This window comes from Ambystoma mexicanum, chromosome 6q, assembly GCF_040938575.1.
Source record: "Ambystoma mexicanum isolate Mex_15411 chromosome 6q, UKY_AmexF1_1, whole genome shotgun sequence".
Classification (NCBI taxonomy): domain Eukaryota; kingdom Metazoa; phylum Chordata; class Amphibia; order Caudata; family Ambystomatidae; genus Ambystoma; species Ambystoma mexicanum.
In genome coordinates, this window is record NC_090937.1 from 1588623954 (window position 1) to 1588651016 (window position 27063).

General features: G+C 45.4%; 1 protein-coding gene across 3 annotated transcripts in view; it reads right to left on the reverse strand.

Annotated features, from left to right (window-relative positions):
* Nucleotides 1-693: 693 nt before the first annotated feature.
* Nucleotides 694-27063, reverse strand: part of FBXO41 (F-box protein 41) — a 785122-nt gene continuing 758752 nt past the window's right edge. For all 3 annotated transcript variants that reach the window (XM_069632312.1, XM_069632313.1, XM_069632311.1), the window contains exons 12-13: nt 20529-20644; nt 694-18856 (exon numbers count right to left, since the gene is read on the reverse strand). In XM_069632312.1, coding sequence (XP_069488413.1) covers nt 18794-18856; nt 20529-20644 — 179 coding nt within the window. In that variant the 3' untranslated portion in view covers nt 694-18793. The remainder of the gene's footprint in view (nt 18857-20528; nt 20645-27063) is intronic.

Here is a 27063-nt window from a genome sequence, read left to right on the forward strand (position 1 = left end):
CCAAGATGGTAGTAAAATACTCTCCTTCCATGCTCTGGCCCCAGCTTCAAAAACCTTGGAAATGTCCCTTAACTGCTGGGCTATTATGCGTGTCTATGCAAATAGGACGAGCATACTTGTCCTCAGCCTTAAAGAAAAGTAAAGGTGCTATGTATTTGCATTTGTATTTATTATCTTTATATAGTGCAATCTTTAGGAACTTGTCCCCTTAGGGCCTCATCATGAATTGGGCGGTATCCCGGCGGTGTTACCACTGGGATACTGCCGGGGCTAATAGCGTTACCGCCAACCCCCCCGGCGCTATTAGCACTGGGTCACGGGTTTGGTAGAACAGTAATTCCCCATTGGGCCCATTCGGGAATTTCCCATTGGGCCCAATGGGGAATTTTCAGCACAACTACCGCCGGCGGTATTAGCGTGCGGTAATTGCTCTGAAAATCGGCAAATTCCCTGCGGATTTACCCCCAGCAATGCTGCCTAACCTGTGATTTGGCAGACCCTTAAATGCGGCGTAATAGCGGTACCGCTGCATTTAAGGGTTACCGCCAAACTCATGATGAGGCTGTTTGACAAGATTTTCCATTTACACAAGCACTTTTAAAGTGCCATGCCCTCTAAAGGTTGAAAGACTTTGCCACGCAAAACGGCGTACTTTCTTTGGAGTTGTTTGTTAAATACACAAAAAGTCATGGACATGTTTTAAGAATCTTTATTCAACACTGAGTCATAAAATATCTCATACACGCTTTTTTTTTTGTGGTAATACACATGGTTTACATTCAGCGAAAATTCAAAAGCAACAACATCAAAGTGCATCTACCGTCGATCCAGACCAAAGTGCTAAAATGGAGGACAATCCTGGGGTAAACCAGCATGAAGTGCACGCATTTCAAAATAAAAAGACTCTTTTTTTTTAATACTTTTCATTTTTTGATGGGTTTTACGCGAGGATGTAGTTGAATGGAGAAAATAAATAACAATTCCACTTCACAGTTCAAATGATTAAGCCATCGGAGAAAGGTTCCTTGCTTCCATCTGTTTCACGCCGGACAAGAGTTCAGAAGACCCGTAACATGGCTGTCGACACCTGGCATTTCTTTGGAGACATAGGGCCTCATTACGAGTTTGGGGGTAGCCATACCCTTAGTAAGGGCATGGCTACCCCCAAACTCGGGTCCGGGTTCCCTGAATGGGGAAATACTGGGCCATTCCGACCATGGAGGGCCCGGTATTTCCCCATTCAGGGAACCCGGACCCGGACCATCCCCATTTGAGCCCCCATAGACTCAATGGGAATGGGGAGGATGCTAACAACGGGCCCGCATCCTGGTCCACTCGCGGGACCCGCTAAGGACGTCTGGTAAAACCAGACGTCCTTAGCGGGACCCGCGAGTGGACCTTGTAATGGGGCGGTAGAGGGTTAACGGCGCTGTTAGCCCTCTACCGCATGCCTCGTAATGAGGCCCATATTCTGAGCCATTGGCCATTTCATTAGTGGCGTCTCACTAGCTGGGCCAATTTTCTACTTGGAAGCCAAGTAGTGGTTCTGGGCAAGTGTGGTCCCCGGCCTATGGGCAGGACTGTTTTTGAACAAGGAGGAACCCCTGTGACTCCTTCCCTTTTGGCATCTCAACCACTTATAGGTGCCAAACAAGAGAACAATACCTGCCTAAACAAGGAAGTCGAATCACATTCTATGTTCACAGCATTTGCTCGCCAGTCCACTGTAGTCCACTGTACTCACTCTGGAAAAGTAGGGCGCGAGCTGTGGGGATCAAGGATCAGGCATGTCTTGGGGTGACTGATGGTCTGCTGAAGTAGCTCACAAGAGGCTCAGAAGCGCCTTGATATCTTGCTGCTGGGAATATACATGGTTTTCCATAGGTTGGTGTGTATTTGGGTCAAATGTTTTTAAAAGATAGTTCTATTGCCCCTTGCGTGTCCTGATATCACTATACAACAAGGATTGGCGAGCAGGCGGGATTCTTAGTGTAGGGGTGCAGATTGTGCATATAAAATCCCACTGGGGGGGAGGGGAATGGCGTTTTCAGGGTTTTCCTGGATTCGAGGTGCCTGAGACACTGTAGTGAGAGACCTGTTTCCACAATAGGATTTTCAGCAGAGAAGAGGCCAGGCTCCCAGATCTTGAAAGAGGGACACAAGGCAGGTGGGAATCTCATGACTACTTTGTGTGCTGATAGTGATAGTGTGCACATTTTAGTTCCACAGTAGGGTTGCCAGCAGAGAAGAGGCCAGGCTCCCAGGTCTTGAAAGAGGGACACACGGAAGGTGGGAATCTCATGACTACTTTGTGTGCTGATAGTGATAGTGTGTGAATTTTTGTTCCACAGTAGGGTTGCCAGCAGAGAAGAGGTCAGGCTCCCAGATCTGCATGTTCTTGAAAGAGGGACACAAAGCAGGCGGGAATCTGAGGACTGCTTTGTGTGCCGATAGTGATAGTGTGTGAGTTTCTCTATTAGAAATGATTGGCTTGAGCCCGGCAGCCAACTTAAAGGGCTGGGTGAAGCCATTAACGAGAACTCTGGGGCTCCTTACTCCCGTTCCAGCACATAGGACAGGGGCTTAAGGCCGATTTGCACCGCGGGTTATAAAAGCAGTAATCTTGGGGTGCTTAAAAAAAAGTATTTTAAGTCTTTGTACGGGACGCCTCGCGCGTCCCGTTCAATGACTGCAAATACTGTCGTAACATGGTCGCCATGGAAAGGGAAGCAGGGCTCTGGAGCCCCTCTTCCCTTTCCATAGTGGCCATACAAGATGGGAAGCTGCTGTGGGGTGGGGGCTGTACCACAGTGACACACAGGTAAGTGGGCTTGGGGAGGCGGGTGGGAAAAGAACAACAAAAACGGGGATGGAGTGTGGCGGGAATGCTGGCTGAGATTGTAGGTTTCGGTCCGCGTTTCTAGCCACCTGATTGGCTGGTTCGCCCGTGCCGGTTGCTAACAGCCTTAACATCATAGTACAAGCCTCATGTGCCTAACTGTGGCCTGCCTTTTCATTGCTATTTTCTGCTGGCACCTTACTACTGACTCTTTTTGCAGTGCAAAGGCAGGAGAGATTTTGAAAAATCATACAGTGGCCTAATGTGCTTTGCATGGTTGCAATTCCTTCACGCTTCTCCTTCTGAGTTCCCAGGATAGATCCATATAAGGCAGGAATGAGCTAGCAAGGAGGCGAAGTATTGAGAAATTCTAGATATCCTACTTGAACAGGAATCGCCGCATTGGCACCAGGCTGTTCCAACGCTTCAGCCTAAGATGGCCGCCATTGTGCTGTGCTAAAATGACGATTACTGAGTACAACAGATACCATACAATTAACCTAGGGCTCACAGCGGCCTTTTAGTGTGAGGCGTCAAGTGGGCAGGTGAAAGGTCCAGGTAGTGGAGGGGTCTTCAATCTCTGGTTTAGGGAGAAAGAAACAAGGGGGGGCGGAATGGGGGAGTTACTCTGGCTCCACATACCTGCCATTCAAATACCAGATTTGGTTCAGTGCACAGATTGCCTTGGGTGGCATCGCCATCATACCAGCTGCAAGAGTATACAACAGGGACGGCTTTGTTACATGACTTGCAATATTGTTTTGTATATATATATATGTACTTACAAAGATTGATGTCTGACCTATGGTGTAAATCACACCAAGGAAACCAATAAGTGGCAAACCAGGGCTGTGCAAAGGCACAAACACATTCACACACAAGTCTATGAGATGCGCCCTACAATGAACAAGAGGTTTTTCAGAAACACTATAGGCTGCTTTTAGGTACAGATTCCCGAGCATTGGGACACGTTTAATACCCTTCAAATATCACCCTCAGACCTACATGACATTTTCTTCACATTCATCTGGGAACTGCCTTATTCTCATCACATAATTATTACTCACGGGTGCATGTTCAACCATAAAAATAATGTACAGTGAAAATACAACCTCAGGCTGTCTCTCCAGCCATGCCCTTCTCCCCCCTTTTATAATGCAATTGAAGGCCCTGAATCGCCCAAGCCTGTTTGATGCCCATGAATGTAACAGTATGTGGAAGGGCTCCGATTCTCTGCATCATTTAAAAAGGACTTTTCCAAATAGCTTTGCTTACAGATTCCATTAAGTAATCCCCCACCCTCCCCCGCTAAAAAAGTCATGTCATTAATGGTGAGAAATGGGTAAGAGCTCTATTGCCCCCCCTTCATCCCCCAACACCATGAGGAATCCCCAGAAATTCTGGGCCCCCCATTTTAGGAATGATGACCTGGAAATTAATGGACCACTGATGCCTGTCATTGCTATCAAAGGCCTTGAGCCCTCACATGACCTCAGTGATGATCAATGTCATATCAGCCCTTTGTTTACTTGTTGGATATGTCAAACCTCTCTTAAGTACCTCCAGATGCAAAGCTGCGGAAAATCTATTACCATAAACATCACTTTACCAATAAAACTAATAACATTTCTGATCTCAGCAGGTAAGGTCAGGGGCTCGTTGATTTCTCCAGTTTCCCCTGAACATCTCACACTTCCAATGCATGATAAGGAAGCATTTGAATACTTCTCATTTTCCTTTTAACTCTTTGAGCTTTAGAGAAAGATGATATAATTTATCTGCACACCTTGGTTCTGTTTGGCACTTTCCTGCACCGATCACGCTGCACACACTTTCACGCCACCCTGGATGACCTAAGATTAGAGAGTGTTTCTAAATACAGTGCTCTCCAAAACTGTAACTCTCTTTAATTTGGGGCTGGATTCTCACCATTTTATGATATGATAAGCCATTTATAACACTTCAGCAGAATAAAGTAGGCTTGATTGTTTTATGTAAAATTAAAGACTACAAAACTCCAAATAATATCCACACTATTTTCAAATTTGAAAATATTGAGAGATTGAACAAACATAAGTAACATACCCCCTTGTGTCCTACTGTCACAAAAAGGTACCCTTCTGACAACTGCATACAAGGAATGCTTTTTGTTCCCCAATGAAGAAGGATCTTCACGTACCCCCAAACTACCTCTCAAACTGCCCCCTTGTGGCAGGGTTCAAGTCCCTGATCCACATTTGCAGCCTATGGTTTTATTCATCTATAATTCTGTAGTTTGATATTTTTGCCTCTGCAGTTTTGTAGTCTTTACTTTCATAGTGGATTCTGGCTTGATGCCTGAATCAGCCATTTTCATTGGGCGATAGCGGTACAGCGTTTATATACTTCTGCTTAATTTATTCACCGTCGTGATGTGAATGAACCCAGAGTGTGATCAACCTCTGGTCCTCATGGCTCTGGCACATGCCCTTTTAAAAGAACAGAGGGAGGATTTTAAATAAATATCTATTTATCTGTATTTATATATTTCTTACACATATATCTATTTCTATATATATATATCTATATATATCTAACCTATACATATAACTGCACATATGTTTACAAAAATAATTAGAACAGTGGAATTTCCGGCTACATTTTCAGTGCACAAAAATGTAGCCATCCCTAAATTATCTTAAAACAAACCACATTAAAGCATTTTCAACATAAACTCTGTCATTGGCATTTTAACAAGGTAGCACTGGCAAATTGTTTGATTGTTCCTATGCATTTGACAGCGCCTGTTCTGCACAAGAGTGGCTATTGTGCTAGGCACCCTGGTTCAAGAGCTCTTTAGAAAATGGCTGCCGCCGCACCGTTCAATATCAACAGGCTCCGCGAGTCAATCAGCTCACTTGCCACTGACCCGGACTGAACATTCTGTCTAATGTGATTGGTTGACAGTGATCCAATGGACAAGTGGACATTTGGGAAGTGCACATGTATCTTCTCAAATCGATTACTTTCTTCGTCAGTCACTTTCCTAAGGCAAATGGAGTTTCTCTCGGAGATTGCTGATTAAGACGTAGGAGCGTTCCCAGTACGCTCTACGTATCTGGCAACACAGCCGATTCTGGAGATCGGCTGCTACTCGGCTGCTAAGCCGACAGCTTATCAATTCTCTAGTTATCACCCTGCTTGGCGATGGATAGTCTATGATAATCCCTTTTTACAAATGGGAATTTGTTTGTTGTATCAGTGATCAAGATATGTGTCCCCGGTGAGACAAGGTTGCATAACACACTCAACTGAGGTTTAGTCAGGGGCACCAATGACACCTATGGATCTGGGCAATTCCTAAAATATACTCTGCGGAGCATAAATGAGGATTGATCAATTAAACACTCACCAACAAAGCACAGTTGTCCCCAATGCTCACCACCTTCATCGCCCAGAGGCACTGACTATTGCGGTCGCTGTCAGGTATGTCTTCGGGTGTCTAAAGGGTATTTCTCTTGAAAAGATATCCCTGTGAGTTGTGGCAAACCGTAAACACTGCAGAACCACAAAAATACTTTTTTGAACAACTACATCAAAATTACAAATCCTCAGCTACGTAAATTTGTATTTTTAATTATGTAGATCACAGTGCAGTCCTAGACTGAACTGAGGCACCGACGTATAGCCTAGTTTTACTAGAGCCCTATACTTTTCATGAGGAAAGTATAATTCCTTTAGTTGCTACTAAGCCTATTTTTAGGAACATTTGAAATCATACCCCTTTCTCTAAAATCAGACCTCCCTTGGAATATGCTCTCCTCCTCAATTTCTTTTATAACCCTATGGAATTTACATATTGTTCTGTTTATACCACACTCCCTCTTCTCTTCCATTCTTTTCCAGGGTTCTTCAACCTTTGGCTCTCCAAATGTCTTGGACTTCTGCTCCAATCAGCTCTCACCATCTCAGATAGCGGTGAGGGATCATGGGAGCCATAGTCCAACATATCTGGAGAGCTGTGGGTTGCAGACCCCTGCTACGGAGTCATACATATGTTCTTACCATCGCTCAACCACCATCTTGGGAGCCGTCACGCTGGCTGCCTCTAATCGCTGTATCCATTTTAAACCATCCAAAGTGGGCACAAACCATAACAACAGCATCGACGAGGTATATCTTGAAAACATAACACGCTCTTACATAAGCCTACCTGTAGGCTTCAAAGATGACCTTGGCTCCGCCTACTGTCATAAGGCATGACCCAGAGAAAAGTGGGGCTAATAGGATAACCCATCTCTAGGGGACTTATTCACAGGTCTAAAGATGTGATGGTTCAAACACTTATATGTGTGATCTATTCCTTCGCGTAGATTTTAACTGAGTCATTCACATACAATTTCTAGCTACGCGGGCGTAGACTATTCATCTTATATGCACATTATCAGGGGATCCCCATACACTGATGGCTTGCACATGCCTCCAGCATACGTACATAGTGAACACCTTGATTCCTTATGTGGACAGAGTCGTGTATTTTACCCACTTTGTGGCATGCGTACCATTTCGATTAGATGCACAGATAAGTGTCCTACGCGTGGGCCACACCGAGTGAGTGGCAAGATAATTGGCATTCCATGGCACCCCCCTCTTGCACACTCCTGGAGATGCCAGCATGCCAACACCCATTACTCAAATATGCATGTAAACCCTACACGTTATGTGTAGTAGGTACACTTAAGTGCCTTCAATATTTGCACCCTATGCACATCCTTCATTTTATGAGTCATGCATAGCTTTCGCATGAGTACCTTCCACAATGTTCTAGGCATACGTCTAACTTATGCCAAGGACAATCCTTGTGAAACATCTTCAAAGGATCCTCTCCGCTCCTGCCTGAAAGCATCCAGTCCACCTCACCCCCCATCTTCTAATGCCCTGTAGGGTTCTATGCCCCCACTTCCTACTCTTGCACTGGGAGGATGGAGCATTCATTCCCACATCTCACACTGCCCATTAGATCACCTCTTTGTGGAATGGTAACGCTGCTGCATGCCGTAGGCTACTCAGTAAAGATCCATACTACAACTTCCCTTCTAGGCTGTCTATGGTGTCACTGATAATGGTAACCCCATGGCCCTAGGCCCTAGAACTAAGCCTATGCTGCTGGCTTTGCCAATGCTTGTTTGTAACAGGACATCAGTGCAAGGGAAACATAGTGATCAAGTGACTGAAGGCAGACTTGATTAAGGCATGTTGATTACATCACTAGCCATTTACTGCTGCAATTAAGCATTTACCTCTCAGGAGACTGCTTAGAAAGAACTCTAGCAGGCTACTGGTTGAGCCTATCTTACTGCTTGATAGATGGAGTTCAAAGAGTTCCCAGAGGGTGGGTTTGGGGCAGGGAGAGGCAGGCAGTGGGTGGGAATGGCCATAGGGATTAGCATGCCCATGGGCAGTCAATTGGTGGGTAAATACCCAAACAACACCTACAAGCTGTGTGTCCCTCCTCCCATGCCATTTCCCACCTAGCTGTACTCCAATGCAATAGTTTCGGCTTATAGGTGGCGCTAAGCCACCACCTAATAACCCAAACTAAAAAGAAGGTACATTGAGACAATTAGGGTGTTCCATTTTTAACTGTTCTAGATAGTACTTCTGTATGGAGAAATATACAGGGTGAGGGGATCACGACTCCCCTACCACACTGTACTGAAACGGTTTGTCCGACGTGGCTCAAGCATGAAAGTAAAATGAGAAGGTATTGTTGTGCATATACATTGTTTTTCACTATAACAAGTCAGTTTCTAACCAATCCCAATTTTGGCTAATTGGTCGATGAGAAAGATGAGTGCTGGTGAGATAATAGGAATTTTACAAGCTCACACAATGTGGTCAAGTAGGGAGCCCGGCATCACAATTCAGTTCTCGAACAATTTACGCACTAGACCATTGGGTGGTGCGGCTTCATTCACATGTAATGGCCCCAAATCCACCAATACGCCAGAAATAACACATATTATTCATCCATGCTATTCGGGGATCAGATATTTTGTGCTGGAAAATAAGGGCGTGAAGGTGAAATGACAAATAAGGCATCATACGGGAAGAACACAGAATAAATGGACTCTCATTTTAAGGCCTGGGTACACAGGGGTAAACAAAGATATAAAAGGCTTTACTCAGTACATATTTTATGGGTTGTAAAATTCACCACTGGGTAGATCCTGAATAGGAGCGAGACATCTGAGTGTATGATTACACTTCACCACTGGGGAGATCCTGAATAGGAGCGAGACATCTGAGTGTATGATTACACTTCGCCACTGGGGAGATCCTGAATAGGAGCGAGACATCTGAGTGTATGATTACATTTCACCACTGGGGAGATCCTGAATAGAAACCAGACCTCTGAGTGTATGATTACAATTCACCACTGGGGAGATCCTGAATAGGAGCGAGACATCTGAGTGTATGATTACACTTCGCCACTGGGGAGATCCTGAATAGAAGCGAGACCTCTGAGTATATGATTACACTTCACCACTGGGGAGATCATGAATAGAAACCAGACCTCTAAGTGTATGATTACACTTCACGACTGGGGAGATCCTGAATAGGAGCGAGACCCCTGGGTGTATGATTACACTTCACCACTGGGGAGATCCTGAATAAAAGCGAGACCTCTGGGTGTATGATTACACTTCACGACTGGGGAGATCCTGAATAGAAACCAGACCTCTGAGTGTATGATTACAATTCACCACTGGGGAGATCCTGAATAGGAGCGAGACATCTGAGTGTATGATTACACTTCGCCACTGGGGAGATCCTGAATAGAAGCGAGACCTCTGAGTATATGATTACACTTCACCACTGGGGAGATCATGAATAGAAACCAGACCTCTAAGTGTATGATTACACTTCACGACTGGGGAGATCCTGAATAGGAGCGAGACCCCTGGGTGTATGATTACACTTCACCACTGGGGAGATCCTGAATAAAAGCGAGACCTCTGGGTGTATGATTACACTTCACGACTGGGGAGATCCTGAATAGGAGCGAGACCTCTTGGTGTATGATTACACTTCACAACTGGGGAGATCCTGAATCGGAGCGAGATGTCTGAGTGTACGATTACACTTCAAAACTGTGGAGATCCTGAATAGGCGCGAGACCTCTGGGTGTATGATTACACTTCACCTCTGGGGAGATCCTGAATAGGAGCGGGGCCTCTGAGTGTATGATTACACTTCACAACTGGGGAGATCCTGAATAGGAGCGAGACCTCTGGGTCTATGATTACACTTCACCACTGGGGAGATCCTGAATCGGAGCGAGACCTCTGGGTGTATGATTACACTTCATGACTGGGGAGATCCTGAATAGGAGCGAGACCTCTGGGTGTATGATTACACTTCACAACTGGGGAGATCCTGAATAAGAGCGAGACGTCTGAGTGTATGATTACACTTCACGACTGGGGAGATCCTGAATAGGAGCGAGACCTCTTGGTGTATGATTACACTTCACAACTGGGGAGATCCTGAATAGGAGCGAGATGTCTGAGTGTACGATTACACTTCAAAACTGTGGAGATCCTGAATAGGCGCGAGACCTCTGGGTGTATGATTACACTTCACCTCTGTGGAGATCCTGAATAGGCGCGAGACCTCTGGGTGTATGATTACACTTCAAAACTGTGGAGATCCTGAATAGGCGCGAGACCTCTGGGTGTATGATTACACTTCACCTCTGTGGAGATCCTGAATAGGCGCGAGACCTCTGGGTCTATGATTACACTTCACCACTGGGGAGATCCTGAATCGGAGCGAGACCTCTGGGTGTATGATTACACTTCATGACTGGGGAGATCCTGAATAGGAGGGAGACCTCTGAGTGTATGATTACACTTCACAACTGGCGAGATCCTGAATAGGAGCGAGACCTCTGGGGGTGATCCTGAATAGGAGCGAGACCTCTGAGTGTATGATTACACTCTAAAGTTATATGCGCTGTGGAGAAGATCCTTCCTTGGAGCACTGTGGAAAAACAGAGCTTCTGTTCTTATTGTGCCTGTATTGTAATTGTACTGCATAGCAATACAATGCTCCAGACACCTCAAACACACCATGAGAACCAACATGGACATATTCTATGACCATAATAGTAGACACTATGCCCGAGGCATGGCCCTTTGCCACACTTAAGAGACCCTAATTACCCACTGGTTATGGTGTATGGACATGGAAAGTGGCTGTTGTGCCATGGGCATGATTTCGGTAATGCTCCCGGGACCTCAAAAGGTCTAGCAAATTCAGGCCATCTGTTCAATTGTTTTTCTTTGTTGGTCTGGATGCTTTGTATCTAAATGTGTATATCTTTTCATTGTACATTGTTTGTCCCAGGACATGATGTTTTACTATGTCTAGTGGACAACATAACCGTGGCAGGACCATAGGCCATGCCTTGGCATCTGAAAAGAGATCATGGGTTCTCATGTCAGTGGGCATTGCTTGTGGTCCTACCCTTCGCACACTCTACCCATACCCATTCCACCCATGCTCCTCAAAGAGGATTGAAGTTCCCACTGGGTGGCATGTGGCCATTCCCAATGGCCATTCTGCCCTCAGACGCTCACAGAGACCCAAAGTGCCCATTGGGCATTATCTAGGGGCAACGGCCTTCAGGCGTGGACCATTCTCATCTAAGAGACCAGGTATGCCCACTTGTCATTCACTGTGGCCGTACACAGTGTACAGAGAACCAGAGTGCCAACTTTGACCTGGTCCATGTGGTCCTTCTCACTATTCTTGACTTTTTCAAGGAACATTTCATCCCTCTAAGGCAACCCTTGACCAGCAAGCTTGGGCTCTGCCACAGAAGGCTGAAAAATATTTTTTTTCCACAGCTGAATCCGCAGACCAGAGCCAATGTATGTGGATCAAAATAATGGGTCAATCAACAAATTTCAGGTGGTCACCGACCAATCAGCAAAGCTTTCTTTTATGTAGCCAACCAAACTGAGTTTTACTCAGATCCATTCACCCATATTATTAATCAGGTTCTGAAACTGCGACAGGCGGGAACGCAAGCTGAAATATCACTAACATGATTTTGGCCCTTTTGGGGCACTTTTCTAGTATTTGGAGGTAATACATGGAGTTCTTTTTGCTGTAATTTAGAGCAAATATTCCCTGTATGAGATTAAAAGGGAAATACACCTAGTGGAACCTTCTAATAAGTTTGCTCCCCACCACAGCGGACAAACTCAACAAAACCTTGCACACAAAGAATCAGATTTCGATGTATATTAAAGAAAGATTTGTTTAGGTCCATCAAACAGCTCCAAAATTATAAACAGAAAAAAATAATAACTTTCATAGCTCGCCACTACTTTGCGACAGTCACATGCACTTTTCTGGTTTAAGCTATATAGAAAAGAACAGTGATACATACGTGTGTGTCGTAAATTAGAGGGATAAGATTTGATTTGTAATTGGGTGGACTTGGTTTTTGTTTGGGAATACATAATTTGAACTTTTTGCAGTTGCCTGAACATTTGCATTTCCTGTTTTTTTAGGCTTAACTTTTCATAGGTTGTAATATTAACACCCTGTAAATTAGTAGCTGTTTCTCTGATGAAGGCCACGTCATTTTGAAGAGGTAGAATTTTCTCTTTTGTATGTAAGAATTTTCATTTTTCATAGAAGAGAACATTTAAGTAGATTGGATGGAAAGGAGACATTTTTCCATATACAATGAAATTCCTGCCACAAAAAACAGAAATTCTTTTCAAGAACATTTCCAACATGATTTTCTTTTTTTGGTTTTACATGCACAAGTTCCTCAATGAGATCTAGGCGGATGCCGAAAATCTCAAAAAACCGAACTGGAGAGTCTTTTTTATAGTTGGATCAGGAAGATCTGTTGGCTCTGGAAAACCCCATTCTAGCAAAGCTTGAAAATTGGTGTTTTTGACACCATTTGACGGCATTCATCAAAGTTCACCAAATGATGCATGTATATTCTATTTGTCATCATTTTAGCTAGTATGAATTTTGTTGAGCTACATAGACGAGGTCGAAAGTATTATTATATTGGAATGCAAGATATGTTTAATAAGATGGCAGTGGGCTTGCGCTATTGTATTTGCAAAACAGAACATCATTGTAATATGGCCAGATTCAAGCATACATGTGATGTTGGTTTGTTCTACGTCACACGTATTCGAAAACCTTAACAATATGGATAGGTTTCTCTTATAGTTCAACGTGTTTCCTCTTTTTCAATGAAAAACTCATTCAATCCATATTACATATCATGTAATGTCAATGCTTATTTAGTTTAGAGGATTCAGAACACCAAAGGTGCACAGTAAAAGGTGATCACCCACTCCTTGCTTTTTGGCCCTAATCTCTAGTATAGGTAACATTAAAAAGAACTATTGGATTATTAGCTTTCCATTAAAAAAGGCACAAAACCCCAGTAATGTGTTCATTAAAGAAGCTGAGGAATGGCTATACCAGATTGACGTGGGACTTCAACATTTCCTTACCGCGATACAGGTATCGTTCGAAACAGGAAACTGAATGTAGCTTATGCTCCCTTTGGGAGAAAGGCATCTACTTCCCATTTTAGGTTCCACTTTTCCTCTTGATTATTTGATTATTTTGATGTCATTTTAACGATGTATGTTTCATTTTAAACTGTTAACTTTACCAACGCCTTTGGACCCGCCCTATGGCCATGGAAAAATATCTATCAGTAGCCACCTGTGACCAGACGTCCCGGTTTTGCCGGGACTGTCCGGGAAGTTGCACCTGCGTCCTATGGTCCCAAGACTTTTTTAAGTTTAAAAACTCCTGTCCAGAGATTTGGGGATCGGGTGGATACCATCCCGGTTTTGCCCGAATATCATGATTTTTCACCAGTTAGCCAAAAACCGGGATGTATCCACTTGATCCACAAATTCCGGATGGGTTTTTTAAACTTAAAATAGCCTCGGGACCCCGGGCGCTGCAACTGACACGGGACAGGCCACCCACATAGAAGTAAGACTACAGTTTCAGTGCTGAAGCTGTAGTCCTACTTCCATTTCAGTGGCCTGACCTGGATTTTTCTTTTCGAAATTTGGTCACTCTACTCCTAGTGCAGCTGGAAAAAGACTTATTGAGAATGGTCCCGTCTTTGAGGTCCTGAGCGTGGACTATTATCTACTCTGTTGATACTCCTCTCCATGAGGTGTAAGATTGAGGAAATGTCACATTTCTTCACCTACTCTTTCAGATTTAAAATGAATGAGTCAGAAGGGTGCTATAGCAAGTTGAAGCAATATTCAACAGTGCTATAGACTGAAAAAATGGCAAAGAAGATGCAAAGGGGTCATTTCAATGCCCGATATTTTAAAATATCATTAATCTTGTCACTTGAAACATTTTATCGCACTTTAGGTAGAAGAAGAGATGGCCATCTAAAACAGAAAATTAGATTCAAATCCAAACAGATCAGAGGGACTCATTACGAGGTCGGCGGTAACCCAACCTCATAACACCATTTCCGCCGCCTGATATCCCTGTATCCCAGAGGACTCCACGGAAATAGGGACATGGAAGCACTGGCACCGTTTCTAAAGGTGCCGATGCTTCCATTAAAACCATGCCTGCAGAGGCCGGTTCTCCCGCCAGGTCAGACCTGCCGGGAGCACCAGCCCTGCCGGTATTCTCGTATTATGGCGGTCCGGAAAGGGTGCCAGTATGTTGCTACCGGCACCCTTATTTCACGACCGTCAGACTTGTAATGAGGCCCAGGGTGTTTAGTTTCAAAATATGGAAACCCTAACCATCAACCATAAATATGCTGGCAGTAAAATTAAAAATTATAGGATGGCGATGTCTCCCGGAGTTCAGTGCTAATCTGTCTTCACCTCTTTCTCTTCTCTTCCTTATCCAATACAAATTCAATTTTGTTTCATTTTTCAAGATTCACACTATGAACAACTGTGGTTGTGGCCATGACAGTTACCCAAGGGGGGCGCACAGGACCAGAATGCTACGTCTGCACGTGCTGGGCAGAGAGCTCTTGGGCCGAGGAGGACACTGTCCGTATGGTGGCTCCTTCTGGAGGCGACTGCAAATACTCTTTCCCACACAGACGGGATAACGTATTAAAAAAAGATTGGCATTAGACCGAGCGGCAGCCTTCATCCCGCTCACTTCTACTTTAGCAATTGGGTTTTGTAGCACAATACACTTTCAAAACTGGTACAAAAGTAGATCAAGAGACAACGTCATGATAAGCAGGTTCCATGTGTTAATATAGCCGCAAAAATGTTGCCATACAAGAATGTCGCCGCAACCCCCATATTTTCGTAAAGGGAGCGGGGGACACTCCTGCAACCCCTTCTCCCATTTAAACCTAATAATAACCCCATCAATAATGTCACCTATGCCATTTCCCGATGACTATATATATGGCGACATTATTGGTGAGGATAATATTACCTGATACCGATAAGAATTTAAAGAGTGAAACCAATAAGACTTTCTCATCACGGTGGCCTTAAAACCCAGACACCACCTTAGGGATCCCATAGTCTCACCGACAGACCCTGACGTACCCACGGGCGAGGGCCATAGGTTCTATCATTTCTAATACGATTGTGCTTTATCTCTGTGTCCATTATATCCTTTCTTGCTTCTTTCCTTTGGGAATCAAATCGTTCTTCATCTAGTTGGATAAATAGACCCCCTACTTCTCAATGATTTACAAAGAATACAAGCATTCAGATGCAGGTGTGTGACATGTGAACCGGTGGCCCGGCTAGGCCGGACCTTTGGCAACTTACCTGCAAAGTAACGATATCTAAAAAGAACACTGATCATCTGACCCGCAATGGCATCGTGTTTGACACACATGCATGCTGCTACACTGATGCGCATGCGTTGGCACAGGTGATCTGTCACTCACACACAAACGCGCCCGGGCATCCATACTGAAACACACACACACCGATGCCCATTCGTTCTGCAAAGCACACTTGATACTGCCTCGTCGGAACCTGGGGATGGCTAGGGCACTGCAGAATACTCCCCTGTGCTTTTGGAATCGGCTCGCAGGTCAGCCCCATGGTCTATGTGCTAGGCACAGTCAGAGCAGAAACATGGATCCAGTTAAGACCATCAAGACGTCCAATGGCTCATACGTTCACAGCGCTTAGTACATGCAAACCATATCATCCTTTTAGAGTGTGTTGACCCTATATACATATATATGTACATTTATATAAATAAATACTTTGATAGTTTAAATAATTTCACCAAGTCTCTGAACTGTAGAAAGTGAGGAGTCCGTTCTGGATGGAACCGAATTGATAAGTTGGTGTTTCTTCTTGAAGGCTCAGCCAGTGGTCTTCTGTTGTGTTGTCCGTCTCGCTATATCATTCCTCATCACAGAAGACCCACTTGTCCCTCTCCTCTTGGACCTTAAATTGTAAATATAACATTGCCTGTTTTCCCGAGATCCGTCCGCCTTATGGTTTCTCACAAGCCACCTTCAAAATCACCTCAGAGAGTTGGCAATGTTCCTTGGGCTTCTTTCTTCTAAACGTTGCGATTGGGTGCACCGATCATATACCGGGGTGGGGGAAACCCACTGAAGGAAAGCGGAAGTGTGAGCTGTCTGGGTTTTGATGAGGTATCTAGTTAGGCCCTACTTGGGTGCAGCACCTTCTAATGGCCTCCTCCCCAACCCCAGGAAATGAGAAGAAAAGGCTATGAGTGTTTCATAAAGTCATGGAAATATACAGAGCTAGAACTCCTCCCTAGTCCAGCAGCTCTCAACCTGCTCAGCTCCATGACAGTTTGAGTGAGCCGCATTGAACCACACTTTCTTGCATTGAGGAAGGGAGTTTGGCACCAAAGTCGGAATGTAGCAGCCAATGGCCACAATAAATATAACCCCAACCTCCACCTTCTGCAAACACGTTACAGGTGCTCCTGGTTGGGTAATACTGTATTTGGAGGCAAGCTACGGATCAGATGCCGTAGGACGGCTCAACTGCACACCCTAATCACAGTGAGTGCATCCTAATTTTTCTCATCCAGGGCTCAGTTCAAGAAACATGCTGAAGTATGCTTTCTTGAGTGACCAGTCTTTAGGCAAGGCTCTTTGGATCCAACTGCCCAGTAATTGCTGTAGGGAGTGCGACGTGTTGTGTCCGAGCAGGCAGTGACTGTGTAGGTCTCCCGAAGAAACCGATCGTGAATCTTCTGCTATTGACCATCGTTGGGAACAGCTTGATCCAGAGTGTTTTCATTGACAAATTTAACACCATAGTTTTTTTTTTAAAGTACTGCAGCTGGTATTACCAGAGAGAATTACCGGAGGCTTATTCATGCAAGAGTCAATTTTTGGAGATGATAGGAGGCCTCCCTGTATCTGAAAGGCTTTCTTTGTGCAGAAGTCAGGCGGTGTTTGCCTGTGGATGCTCCATGCACAAGACATGTCCCGTAAAGCACTGCCGGCACATAGCGCTTCCTCTAGCGGGGCGAGTAAGGTGGAAGGCAAAGGGTTTGGTGTGTACATGATGCACTTGATATGTTTGTAGCCGTCCTTCGCGGACGGGGTCTCATTGTCAGTGGGCACACTCACCTTGACAACACGTTGCATCCAAGCCTCACAACACACATTGCCATGTCCCTTGACAAACGACTCCTTCCTATTTCTGTGTCCACATGGACCTTCTTCACCATTGGAGTTGGTTTGAGTCCACCAAAGAAGTGAATGGATTAGTGGTTTATTGCATTTGTGAGATGTCTTATTGTGATGCGAGAATTTCAGACAGTGAATGTAGGCTGGCGTATGTCCCATGGAGGAATTATTTGCCACCTGATGAGCTGGTCACAACTCCTGCTCCAGTCATCTGTAGCAAACCATCATGGCTGTTGGGTTGTGAAACGTATGTTCACTTATGCAGATGTGGGACCATCAGCCTTATGTCATATTTCAGGAATACAAATCTGTCAAAAACATTTGTATTTCTTGTGCCAGGCACGTAAAAATCAATTTCCATTGTTTTCCCTTTTTAGAGGATCTTGAGCATTGGTAAACAGTTGACATATTTGTAATTGTACCCAGCCTGATGGGCTTGTTTCATAAGGCCCAAAAAGACATTGGATCAAACTTAAAATCAAAAATTCAAATGATGCTTCGCTATGGTTCATTAATAATGTAAATTCCAGTTTTGTGTTGGCATGAAAAAAACAGTGCATTAACACTGGCTTCGGCGGGTGGTACAGTCAAAGTACAGGAATAGCCATTGTCCACGGTGACTAGCGGATAGCGCAAGTGTTTCCTGGCTTATCCTTGGAGTACGGCTGCCAGACTAACTCATCGCAGAGTGTCTGCTCACCTAACATCCAGGCAGTGCGTGGCTCAGCTTTGATTTGTCGCATCTGTTCTGGGTAAGTGTCATGACTCAACCGGGACCTTTCCCGGATGGTGGCCAGAGCAAGAAACTCACCACAACCTTAATCAAACCTTATGTGTCTCTCTGCCAGCGGCCATTTTAGAAATGTTACTGCTCCGAGGCTTTCACGTGACGGAAAGTGGAGCAACTGAGATGGCAAGGCCTCACCATTCCTTAGGGCACATTTGATCATTGCCAAGGACTCGAAATTGCTGTCCAACAGAAGATGCCTTGAATGCTTATGATTATTAATGCAAATGATGACTTTTCTCTCTGCACTTCCTGAATGCAGCTCTCTTTTATGTGTACACAGACAGTTCCTCATTCGCTAATGTGCTCCTTGCTAAGTGGAGAGATGCTGGTCTCTTGTCAGACCTGGTGATTGAGAAGATGACTGGCTAATGTGCTGGCTGCTTACATGGACCTCCGGAGTCCAAAGCTGTGAGGTCGGATAATGGGTCTTCAGGCCGGCCAAAGACACCATGGCTAGCTTCCAAGTGGGCTAACAGCCTCCCTCTACCTTGATGTGCAGGATCTTGGAGAAGCCTGGTCTCTTCTTCAGAGCCTGAAACAAAAAGATATTTTGAGAGTTAGATTAGCAAGGAGATCTTCGCAGTCTCAGCGTTCATGGCATCTACAACCCGCCAAATCTGATGCTGGACGGGCAAGTTCACTACAACCAGGACTCACATTGACAAATAAATCATCTTTAGTCAGCATTTAATTCTCTTAATGAAGACAGGAATGAACCACAAGAGTTACTCTCTATCTACAGCTTGGGTGTCCCATTCCCCGGCCTAGGCAACTGGAACGAATAGTCCTCATCTAGTCCTAGATGCCCGAGAGCTGCATCCAATGAATGATCACTCTACACTCCACCTGCACGTACTGTAATGTAGAGTGACGATGCAGTGGAGTTAAGCCTGGAATCTGCTATGTGCTGGAGAAAGCACCCCTGCACTCCGCCTCCTCCATAAAGGATGCTTTGTTTAGGTGAATTGTACCGCGTACAGTGTCTGCTGTCTTGTATGATGTACTGGTAACTCAGAGTGAGTAAACTTTTTCCATAAGCCATGGCTCAGCAAGGGCTAGCAAGGCAGGCCAATTGAAGCAGACCTATCCCGCCGTGACACTACATATGTGGGGCTCAGAGTATTTACATTTGCAGAGAAGGGTCGGACACAGGACTTCGGACTGAAGTATTCAATTCTATGCTATTGCGAGACTTATGCTTGGCCATAAGCCCAGGGACTGCATCTCTCCAGCCCTGAAATCTCTCCACTGGTTTACGGTGGCTGCAAGGATCATGTTTAAGACCCTTTGCATTGTCCACAAGGCTTTCTGGGGCTGGGGCCCACACTACATCCAACACTCTCTTCCAAAATACCTTCCATCTCAAGCTCTTCACTCAGCTAGCTCCAACTCTCTAAGGGTCAGATGCTTCTCCAGGCATAGAGTGGGGGGTAGATCTCTCTCCTCTACAGGTGCCTCCACCTGGAACGGCCTCCCTGCCCCTCTCAAACTTGAGCCGGACCACCTGAAGTTCCGGAAGCAGCTCAAAACTTTCCTCTGCTCCTCTGCTCTCTCTCCCTCCCTCACCTGCTGATCTTCCTGTCTGCTGCGCCGACTGGTTGCTTGGCTATCCCCAGAGTCTCACTGGGTACCAGACTCTTTCTTGATCAGTCAACCTTGCTCTGCCTCTGGGCCCATCATGCACTTAGGGGCTGTAACTGTAACCCTACAGTCCCTTGTTCTCCTTGCACTACCCAGAGCCACGCTGCCCTGACTGCACTTACTCAGAGCATTGCTGCCTTGTTTTCCCCTCCCCTCTCCCTTGCAGTTCCCCCTCCCTTTCCCCTTACACTTCTCGTTCTCACGCTTGCACAATCTGAGTCGCACAAGGCCTAGTAAGACCTTTTGTCTTGTCCTCACTCTGTCTTCCCTCCCTTGTCTTGTTGCGCCTAGAAACACTTGTGCACAGACGCGTTATAAATGACATATCATACCATATCATATCATATAATGCGGACCAAACTCCAACCTGCCTGAGTGAATGTCCATATCTGGGCAACACTCCAAAGTGTATGATGTTATGGTGGGGAAGGGCTTTCCAATTTCAGTGAAAGAATATAGAGCATGAGGCCAATAGGAGCATTGAATATTCCACAGTGATTTGCAGAATGAAAGAGGATTTTAGCAGAAGAGCATTCAGCGCCCAGAACTGCTACGTGTGATACCTGAAGTTTGTTCACCATCTCTTCGAACAGTTTCCTGGCTTCGGGACTGTTGGGGTCTTTAAAGTAATCGCCTATCCCAATCTGGACTACGATCGATTTGAGATTGCGGCAAACACCTGCAGCAAAAAGCAAAAGAAGGTGATAAATGTAAGGCAGTAAAGAGAACATTAATTTCTGGTTCTGAACCTTTTTTGAAACCACTAATTGAATCAGTTCCCGGGTGTTTCATTAAAGCTGACCAGCAGAGAGTCGCTCAGTGAGGAAGGCTATATTCTCTGTTTGCACCCTTGGAAGTGCCCAGAGCCAATACAAAAGCTCGGAACGCAGGCTATATTCACAAAGGTAAACCAGCGTTCTGAGCACTTTCGATAGTGTCAGGCCCTTCCCTTCCCTACTACCCCTCCCCATTAGCACCCATGCAGATCACTGTACGGGTGCTAATGGTTTTCTTTTCTTTTGAAATAATGAAAGTAAAACATACCATTTCCTCGCCACCCTATGCTGCATTGCCTTCAGACAGGCTGTCCCCCTCTTCAATGTTGATGACCTAAGTCATCAACATTGAAGACAGACTTCCTAGTTTGAAGGCAGCGCAGCATTGGCAGCGATGAAAAGGTTTGGGTGCTAATGGCGATATGCCCCTCGTGGTTGGGCCCACCCTTTAGGTAACAGCCCACCACGCTTGTTAAGGCACCCTAGCTTTGCTCGGGCCCTTAACTTGGGTGGCAGGCTGTTACGCAGAGGGTGGGCTTCCCAGATCAAGTCATGTTGCCTCCAGACAGGGAGGAAGGCAGCATCTGGGTGTAATGGAGATCTTTCATATAGGCACATTCGCTCCTTATTAATAGGGGGATCACATATGTCTTGGGGGTGACCCAAGAAACTGGAAGGAAAACTCTCAGGAACCACAATCTTCAAACTTGAACAAATTTCATCTAAAGAAGGGTACATGGTCCTGAATAGAAAAACGGTTCTTAAAACCTTAGCAAAAATCAGCAAACTACAACATCTGACGACCAACGATTTTGAGAGAGCCATATCATCGGGACCACAGAGCAAAAGCATACACCATATAAAAAACAAAGCCTTAGTGGATATCCCGACAGAACTGTCTACAGATCTTCATAAATTAGGATTCAATTTGCTCTGAGTATCAACATCCATACTAAAGCAACCAGACCAAGAAATTCGGAGGAGGGATTCCCCGGTAAGGTCCCATTACATCTCAAGAACGAAAGCTCTTTACACCCAAAATAGATGGCATGATTCCCCGAGGAGAAGAACCACCTCGCATCGGTCGCCCAAAAATGGTCCAGAAGACTCCTACAGTAGAAAAGAAGGTGGTAAATCTGAGTCTTTATTAAATTCGGAAACCCTGGCCCGGGGCACCCGTCTGCGAAACCATCAAAAAACTTCACGGAGCTTAACAGACACTCATTTCAAGACAGATAAAAGGGAGGAGTGCAATCAAAATCAAATGTCTCAGAAGAAGGATAAAGTTTCAGAGGGACCATGGAGTAAATATTTACACAACTATCAAGTAGGCAGATTTTAAAATTCAATCATAAGATAAACAAAATCCAGTGAAGGGTTCTTAATTAAGGGGATATCATTTATTGTTGATCTTTTCAGATTAAACTGAAGTCATGAAGGATTTTAGCTGATCAGGTATAGAGTGTGGCAATTGTGGACACCGGGCACGGGCATTGCATCTGCTACATCTTTGCTGAAAATACATTAGTACATGTATTGGTTTGCCTCCTAGAGTCAAGCTCAGTAGTGCATTTCCCCTTTAAGTGGAACAGGAAGCCCATGTGTTGGGTTTCAGAAAGAGTCCGGTGAAACAGGAAGCCCATGCGTTGGGTTTCATAAAGAGTCCCGTGAAACAGGAAACCCATGTGATGGGTTTCAGAAAGAGTCCGGTGAAACAGTAAGCCCATGCGTTGGGTTTCAGAAAGAGTGCCGTGAAACAGGAAGCCCATCCGTTGGGTTTCAGAAAGAGTCCGGTGAAACAGGAAGCCCATGCGTTGGGTTTCATAAAGAGTCCCGTGAAACAGGAAGCCCATGTGATGGGTTTCAGAAAGAGTCCCGTGAAACAGGACGCCCATGTGATGGGTTTCAGAAAGAGTCCCGTGAAACAGGACGCCCATGTGATGGGTTTCAGAAAGAGTGCCGTGAAACAGGAAGCCCATCCGTTGGGTTTCAGAAAGAGTCCCGTGAAACAGGAAGCCCATCCGTTGGGTTTCAGAAAGAGTGCCGTGAACAGGAAGCCCATCCGTTGGGTTTCAGAAAGAGTGCCGTGAAACAGGAAGCCCATGTGATGGGTTTCAGAAAGAGTCCTGTGAAACAGGACGCCCATGTGATGGGTTTCAGAAAGAGTCCCGTGAAACAGGACGCCCATGTGATGGGTTTCAGAAAGAGTGCCGTGAAACAGGAAGCCCATCCGTTGGGTTTCAGAAAGAGTCCCGTGAAACAGGAAGCCCATCCGTTGGGTTTCAGAAAGAGTGCCGTGAAACAGGAAACCCATGCGATGGGTTTCAGAAAGAGTCCCGTGAAACAGGACGCCCATGTGATGGGTTTCAGAAAGAGTCCCGTGAAACAGGACGCCCATGTGATGGGTTTCAGAAAGAGTGCCATGAAACAGGAAGCCCATCCGTTGGGTTTCAGAAAGAGTCCCGTGAAACAGGAAACCCATGTGATGGGTTTCAGAAAGAGTGCCGTGAAACAGGAAGCCCATCTGTTGGGTTTCAGAAAGAGTCCGGTGAAACAGGAAGCCCATGCGTTGGGTTTCAGAAAGAGTGCCGTGAAACAGGAAGCCCATCCGTTGGGTTTCAGAAAGAGTCCCGTGAAACAGGAAGCACATCCGTTGGGTTTCAGAAAGAGTGCCGTGAAAGAGGAAGCCCATCCGTTGGGTTTCAGAACATTTATTCTCATCATTCACAATGCTTTCACCACATCACTATCCACTGCTTTGCATTCATTTTCCCTATTTCATCCTTATATTTTTTCTTTAAAACAGAAGCTCCCGTCACACAACGATTACTGCTTCCGCTGCTTCGCAGTGATAACTATAAATGGCCCAGAAGAATTCAACACAAACATGGAGAGGTTGGGAGCTAACAATCCACTGGCAGGCGCCCTTACTGCTAAATGTGGTAGGAACAGAGGACCAGAGATTATCCAATGTACTACCATGAGCGAAGAACACAGACGGTACACATATTGCCAGTATGAAGATGCATTGGCAAGGCAGCACAATGTTATAAAGCATAGCAGATATTCTATTATATGGATCAACGCCCTGTGGGAATCATAGAATGACTTCCGTTGTGCAAAGTGGCGTTCTCCTGTAGTTCTGGAGCCAACCAGGGTGAGGCACTTAAGGACATGGTATATATCTGTTGCAAGATCCTTGTCATTCAAGAAAGGTTGGTACAAAGCAGAAACCCAACACACGAGGAGGCTATGTTCATCACCAAAGGCTTGGAGGAAACAGTGAGGCATGCAGCGATCGAGAAAACCAGAAAACAAAAACCAAAACCGAGAGCGAGAAACATCGTGCGACACCAAACCACCAAACCACCAGACAGGAAGAGACTGTGTGGGCAGGTTACAAAAACCCAAGGGAGGGTGCAGCAGAATGGAAAGAGAATGCTGCCTATGCGGGTACAAACATATGGCCAATGACAAACACTGCTCTGACAAAGACGCTAAATGCACCAAATGTGCATAATGCAGTCACTGCACCAGGTGGTGGATAGTGTGGCTGGTCTCCCACAGGGAAGATAGTCCCGCAGATTGAGATCACCTGAGGGGCAAAACAGAGGACTCATCCTATGAGTCAGGCGCCAAACGCAGATGAAAAGTACCAAAACCTATGTGCAAAATACAGCTGTGTTAAGAAAACGTCACAGTGCTAGCTGACTCCAACTCTTATTATGCCATCATAGTGAAGAGCACATATGCAGACTTACGGCAAGAAAAATATCCGACAATACATCAGAAGGGGCAAAGATCCTTCAGTTATGATAGTGAAGTCATCATTCTAGTGGGCTACATAAGTTGTGACAAGTTCAAGAGCAGATCATTATGAGGCAGAGTGAAGATAGACAAGCACGCAGCCCAGTCGTGGGCTGGCGCAACATGACATCAAGCTCAACCCAAATGCAAGGAAGAAAGTCATGTCGATCCAGGTGTCTGAGGTAGAAGGCATCTTGAGTATATGTTGATTTATACCGTGCACCGCTACCACCCATGGGCAGTCTGCAGGCGAGCATACACAAATCCGTATTGCCAGAGGCGTGCTTAGGAACTATACACATGTAAATCGACTGAAAAATAATGCAATCCCGGTGATGTCACTTGCGGGCAGGTTCAAATGACATAATTTCCTGAAATGTCATCAGAGGTCAAGGGTTGTGCACTTGATTTTGGTGAAATGACATCCCTGGGTTGAAGTAAGGTCATGTAAACCGGGTTGTGAAATGACAATTTAGACACAGTGAATAACTAAATACAGTGTTGGAACAAGTACATCCATTGGGTAAAAATAACCAAAAAAAGTATTGCTAAATTATTTACTTAGGTAAAATCTTTGAGTTTGATGTTGGTATATCGCTAAAATTGAAGTTTGAACTATGACAAATATTTCAATTCGTATTTTTGTCCTCATTGCTGGGAATCTCTTCCTTAAAGGAATGGTTCGGTTAGACATTTTTATTGGCCCTGTGGGTCGGCCATGTGTTTTTAAGCCTAAGTCGCTCGATATCGATAATTCGAAGAAGAAGAAGAAGAAGAAGAAGAAGAACAAGAAAAATTTCCTATGGACCTTACCCGAGTTTTCGTCCATTAAACGCACGCGAAAACAAGCAGCAGGGCGCAGCCATTTTGTGATAATCCTATAACGTGGGCCATCGCCCAGGGTGACCTGCTTTTGCGGCACTAAATCATATCCCCCGCCCCTGAGCCTGTCATCAGCAGATGCGTACCGCCCATTTCACAACGCCAAAGCACGTCTCGTGTCAACATTCGCTGCGCTTCAGCTAATGATGTGTCGCCATGGAAATGGCAGGATGCCTCTTTACTCAATAAGTATAAACAGACCGTTTGACAACAAACAGCAGCAGATTTTCGATTCCATTCCTCTCTGTGTTACTTTGAGTATTCTGTGACTCGTTTCTGTGCTCTGGTCAGCTACCTTCGCCGCTTGTAGCCCGTGTGAACACCTGTACCATCGCTATAAATTATTTTAGTTTGTTTACCACACGATGACAATATTGCCCTACATGTACGAGCCTGAGTATACCGAGGAGGAACTACTGGAAAGGGAAACATGCGAAAACGATGGGGCTTCGGACAGCAGTTGGCAGGACGAATCAACGGATGAAGACACTGGACCTAGTCGCATGGACGGTGTTTCCACCTGGTGCACATGCAATCGGTGCGAGCCAATGCCAACCGAGGACGAGAATTGCTGCTGCTGTGAAAACTCGGGATGCGTGGCCTACATTTCGGAAGTCGAGCCACGGCCGCAATGCATCACCGAGCTGCCAGACTTCATGGCAGCCTGCCTCACACGGTCTGTGTTGAGGATAATGATGGTGCTTATGCATGAACTTCGCGCAACTGTTCGTCCTCGTAATCCGAGTAACGAGTAAGTATACTCTGCTTGTCATGCCACTCCTATTTCATGGTCGTCTCTTATATCCAAAATTAAATATAGATATCATTGTAACGCATGAAAGTCGTTCAATAGTGTGCAGTGTCTAGATAGCATTTGTCCGAGCAGAATGCCATTAGTTACAAGAATTGTCATTGACAATAAAGGTTTAATAACTTATCTTGGTCATTTAAAAACAGTTTGTATCATTCTTTTTCACGGGTGGTCTATCGTTCCTTTACATGGTGGCTTCACGGGAGGCTTGGACACCGCGTTCGAAGAGTAATACCCGCCTGTGCCGTTGGTGCCATAAGACAAACTTTCCCCAGTGACAGCGGTCAGTACAGAGGATTTTCCCTCGCTGTGCTGCAACCTGACCTGTACAATGTGTAAAGTTTTGTATTTTTGTGCCATCAAAATAAGAAACAAAATAAAACACCACATATATTTTAACAACGGTTGTTTCGATTTTTTAAATGAATCAAGTGTGTCTCCATTCAAGAGTCTTCCTGTGCCTTGCCTGCATGCCCACCGGCCCTCCCACACCCCCCCTATCAAAGGCAGTTCGCACCCGGGGATGAGCGCTGCCATGGTGTGCTGTCCGGGGCGATAACGGCCAAGGTGCCAAACACCATGTACACTTCAAAGCTGTCTATCGTTCATGGGTGATTGTTCCCATGTCCACCTTCAGACCCCGTGTCTCCGGCCAGGATGCCCTCTCACGCTGGCCACCCCACTGCAATCCACATAAGTGTGTCTCCATTCAGCAGTCTTCCTGTGCCTTATCTGCACGCTCCAGGCCCATCCATCCCACCCCCACTCTATCAAAGGCGGTTCGCGTCAGTGGATGCGCGCTGCCATGGGGGGCTGTCAGGG